At 38.5% G+C, this 5,392-nt stretch overlaps 1 protein-coding gene across 1 annotated transcript; it reads left to right on the forward strand.

The window, feature by feature from the left end:
- Positions 1-349: 349 nt before the first annotated feature.
- LOC106352304 (purine permease 2) lies at positions 350-5,118 on the forward strand. Its single transcript, XM_048745919.1, has one exon. The coding sequence runs from the start codon at positions 3,868-3,870 to the stop codon at positions 4,999-5,001; it is 1,134 nt and encodes a 377-aa protein (XP_048601876.1). The 5' UTR covers positions 350-3,867; the 3' UTR covers positions 5,002-5,118.
- The last annotated feature ends 274 nt before the right edge of the window (positions 5,119-5,392 follow it).

The following is a 5,392-nucleotide window of genomic DNA, read 5'->3' on the forward strand; positions in this document are numbered from 1 at the left end:
CAGTGGATTTTTCATTGGCTATCCTGAAAAATCAAAGGGGTACACATTTTATTGCTAACCATAGTACGAGAATAGTTTATTCGGGTAATGCTAGGTTCATTGAAAGCGATGAAACTAGTGGGAGTGGCAAACCACGAAAAGTGGACATTAATGAAGTTCAGGTTGAAGTTTCTTCACCTATAGGTCCACCTGAAGTAGTTGTTCCTATTTTTGCATCAGACTCTAATGAAACAATAGGACAACATAATGATGAGCCAGTCCCACTGGCTGAAGATACTGTTGATGAACATGTCATAATTCAAGAAGAGAATAGTGAACCAAAAATATCTTTAAGGCGATCTGGAAGAGAAAGAAGATCTTCCATTTCAAACGATTATGTGGTTTACACTATTAAAAATGATGGGACTTAAGCATGGATGAAGATCCGATCTCATTCAAAATGGCCATGGAAAGTGAAAATTCTGGAGAGTGGTTTGATGCCTCAAAAGAAGAAATGAAATCTATGGATGATAATCATGTATGAGACTTAGTAGAGTTGCCCGATGGTTTCAAAATCATTGGTTGTAAATGGGTCTATAAGACTAAACGTGACCCGAAAAGTAAACCTGAAAGACGCAAGTCTCGCCTTATTGCTAAAGGTTTCACCCAGAAAGATGGCATTGACTATAAATATACCTTCTCTCCGGTTTCAAAGAAGGATTCTCTTAGAATTGTTTTGTCTTTTTTGGCTCATTATGATCTTGAGCTTCACCAGATGGATGTGAAAACTGCCTTTCTGAATGGAGATCTTGAGGAGGAAGTATATATGGACTAACCCAAAGGTTTCGTGGTCGCATGAAAAGAAAATTTGGTGTGTAAGCTGAGAAATTCAATATATGGACTAAAACAAGCTTCTCGACAATGGTATATAAATTTTAATGAAACCATCACGTCATATGGTTTTGTAGAGATCATCGTTGATCAATCTACATTAAGATCAGGGGGAGTAAGTTTGTGATATTAGTCCTATATGTTGATGATATTTTGCTGCAAATGATATGGGTATGTTACATGATGTGAAGAAGTATCTCTCTAAGAACTTTGAAATGAAAGATATGGGTGAGGAATCTTATGTGATCAGGATAGAAATATTTCGAGATAGATCACAAGGACTGTTAAGTTTGTCTCAGAAAGGATATATCAATAAGATCTTAAAGAGATATAAAATGGAGAAATGCTCTGCAAGAATAGCTCCAATTCAGAAGGGGGGACAAGTTCAGTAAAATGCAATGTCCTAAAAATAAATTTGAGCTTAAAGAAATGGAAAGAATTCCCTATGCATCGGTGGTTTGGAGTTTGAACTATGTTCAGACATGTACTCGACCCGATATCAACTTTGTTGTTGGAATGTTGGGTCGATATCAAAGTAATCCCGGAATGGACCACTGGAAAGCTGCAAAGAAGGTTCTCAGGTACTTGTAAGGCACCAAAGAGCACATGCTTACATATAGGAGATCTGATCAGCTAGAAGTCGTTGGATATTCAGATTCAGACTATGCCGGATGCGTTGATAGCAGAAAATCGACGTTTGGCTACTTGTTCCTATTAGCTGGGGGAGAAATATCATGGAAGAGTGGAAAGTAGTCTCTCATTGCTACTTCCACTATGGAGGCTGAATTTGTGGCATGCTTTAAGGCCTCAATTCAGGCACTATGTCTGCAGAACTTTATCTCAGGGCTTTGGATTGTCGACACTATAGCCATGCCGCTGAGAATTTACTGCGATAATTTTGCAGCTGTCTTCTTTTCAAAGAACGACAAGTACTCGAAGGGTACTAAGCACATGGAGTTAAAGTACTTGTCTGTTAAAGAAGAAGTTCAGAAACGAAGAATGCCATTTGAGCACATAAGGACGGACATGATGGTAGCGGATCCGCTAACTAAAGGTTTACCACCCAAGGTGTTCAATGGCCATGTAGAACGTATGGGTATTATAGATAAGCTTTGCTATTTTAGTTATGGGATGCTCATTATGTATTTGACACTGAGAATTCACATAAAGTTATGTTTCTGATTTATTTACTAATTATGTTATCATTAAAGTATGTGTATATACTTATGGTTCGTAGATAACATATGGTTGGTTTGAGAAATGAAAATTCTTCTCATATAAGGATTGATATAAAATTTGAATTGATTTGTGATACATGGAAGGGGCTATGTCGTTTAATGGCATACAACCGCCATGATTCGATCAATTTAAATTTTAGTAAAGATCAAGTGAACTTGATATAAAAGTTCACATTAAAGTTAATGAACCCTTAAATCAACAGAGGGGTTACGTGGGAGAATGTAAGGAATATTTTATATTCGTTGTGACCTATGTGTCTATTGGTTTAATATAAAGTTCAAGTTCATGTTAATGTTTTTAGATTCTAATATAAAAGGTGATACCTTGATGGATCGGTTTCATGAGTTAGAATGCGGATGTGTTGATAACCCTCATACTTTTACCTTATATCTATAAATGTCCTTAATCTCATGATCATATATACGTATATGTAAAAGGTAATAATAATGGAATATATTACCAAAGTTTTGATATATATGATGATACATTATTTAGCGCTGTGCGATTAAAATAATGAAGTGTTATGTCCAAGAGTTGTGTTGGTTAAGACACATCTCTTTGATTATTATAAAAGTGACTAGTACATCATTTTACTTGTACGTATGAAAGAGTCTCTCTAAAACACAAAACAACAATACTGATTATCAAAAGGAGAGATTAAAGAAGGTTTGAGATTTCTTGTCCATCAAAGAAATCACCAAAGAGAAGGTTAAAATGGAGAAGATCAATTGGTGGAATTGCATCCAAGCATGGATCAAGGTTAGTGTTTCTACTTTCTTTAGAAATGTGTTAGGATTGAACTAAATCAAATCTAGATTAGGTCTTGGTGTAGATTTCATAATTGAAATCATAAAATTAATTAACAACACTGACTCCAATCTCTTTTCTATTTAAATCAATCAAAAACATAAAAATAGGTACTCTAAACTACCGTGTTACAAACAAAAAAAAAGTCTAAACTACCAAACAAATCTTGTGTTTTGTTCTCTGGTTGGATCCCTTAACAATCTACAGACGGGAACCACAATAAGACATGAGGACACGAGCCCAAATTCATCCTGGTTTGTGGAGCTAGCATACGCCGCAAAACCACAGTTACGCCACCATTGCGACGATATCCGACACTAAGAAGCACCAGAAACCCGATGAACACACCACATAAAATGGGGCTCATGCAGAGCAGAACTAAAAAGAAGATGAGTTCTTTCACAGCATCGCGGGAGCGCCAACGCCGAAAAGACAACGAAAAAAGATATTGCTTCTTGTACAAGAGAGAAGAAAGAGTTTTTGAAATTATAAGAGAGATGTACATAAAAGGATATCCTTCCAAATATTATATCACATCGATCAGTGGGATATTATTTCAAAGTTTAACTTCGGGTTGCACTTATACTGAGTAGCAAACTTTCAACGGTATGAAATTATTATTAAATGATTAATCTGATAATTTGTCTCACGCAACCACATGTGTTACTCCGTATCCTAAGAGCAGCATTAACGCAAACTCTTAGTGAGTTTTAAGAGCTATGGGGCTCGCAAAAAAACTAAAACCCAGCCATTTTTCCTCTTCTGCAAGAGGCGAGTACGGTGGAGTATTTATACTGTTCGCGGGCCCCACTGGCACGTGGCAGCCCGCGATTGGTCCATTTTTAATTTTTTTTTTTTTTTAATCGGACAGAACAAAAAAATAAATAATAAAAAAATAAGAACCCACTCTCCCCCTTTTGCGTTAATGCTGCTCTAAGGGCCAGCTATTCAATGGTGGGTGACTTAGGCTCAAAGCGACTTAGACGTCTATTAAACCAAAGATTACATGAAGAACCATCTAAAACGCAAACACATGTTATGAGCAAGAAGAAGATGAAGACTGGTCTTGTAATCATAAACTGTATAATCCTGGCCATTGGAAACTGCGGAGGCCCTCTAATCACGCGTCTCTACTTCAGAAACGGTGGCAAACGGATCTGGTTCTCAAGCTTCCTCCAAACCGCAGGCTGTCCCAGCATCCTCTTCCCTCTTCTCTTCTCCTTCCTCCGCCGTAAAGAAGCAACAACGACTCCTTTTTTTCTCATAAAACCTCCTCTGTTCTTGGCTTCTATTGTGATTGGTCTGCTCACTGGCGTTGACAATTACCTCTACGCTTACGGGTTAGCTTACCTCCCAGTTTCCACTTCTTCTTTGGTCATCTCCTCCCACCTAGCCTTCACTGCTTTCTTCGCCTTTTTCATGGTGAAGCAAAAGTTCACGCCATTTATTATAAACGCCGTCGTTTTGCTTACTCTGGGTGCCGGAATCCTTGCCCTTCACACCGACGGTGACAAGCTTGCCAAAGAGACACACAAGGAGTATATCGTTGGGTTCTTCATGACCCTTGCTGCGGCTATTCTCTACGCGTTTGTATTGCCGCTTGTGGAGCTCACTTACAAGAAAGCTCGTCAACGAATCAGCTACACGCTTGTGCTCGAGATGCAGTTGGTCTTGTGCTTTGTCGCCACTTGCTTCTGCCTCGTTGGGATGCTAGCTGATGGCGATTTCAAGGAGTTAGCAAGAGAAGCAAGAGATTTTAAGCTTGGAGGGTCTACTACGTATTACTATGTGGTGGTTGTGTTCACGGCCATCATCTGGCAAGGCTTTTTCTTGGGATCTATTGGGATGATCTTCTGTGCATCGTCTCTGGTCTCTGGAATTCTGATCTGTGCTCTGCTTCCGTTGACAGAGGTCTTGGCCGTCTTTTTCTTCCGGGAGAAGTTTCAGGCGGAGAAAAGTATCTCTTTGTTTCTCTCCCTTTGGGGATTCGTCTCTTATTTCTACGGACAGATTAAAGCCGAGAACAAGACTGAGACTCCGGATCAGGAGGCACAACTCTCTCAGCTTCCAGTTATTGATTCGTAGCTTAAAAGCACCTAACTTGTTACACTTAAGTTTTTCTTTACTTTTATTAATGATGTTTCTCATTTGTCTACTGTTCTGTAACATCTATGGTTTTCATGATTTGCCCTTGGTTTTCAATAACCACACGAGAGTGTGATCCATAGCAAACTCCAACCGTGACGTCCTTTAGCTCATTGCCTCATTCTTTCCTTTGCTGTAACTCATGGTCATATGTAAACCAAAAGGCTTCATGGCAGTGTGACTAAATCCGGATGTAACCCAATAAATGTGAGAAATGAAATGAAACACTTTTTTCCGTCATCTATAATAGTGTTCTGAGAAAAAAATCAATGTTCAAAAAATAGCTAAATGATAAGTCCAGAATATTGGAGTCCGGTCAACTTATAAATTT

Source organism: Brassica napus, chromosome C1, assembly GCF_020379485.1.
Source record: "Brassica napus cultivar Da-Ae chromosome C1, Da-Ae, whole genome shotgun sequence".
In the NCBI taxonomy this organism is placed as follows: domain Eukaryota; kingdom Viridiplantae; phylum Streptophyta; class Magnoliopsida; order Brassicales; family Brassicaceae; genus Brassica; species Brassica napus.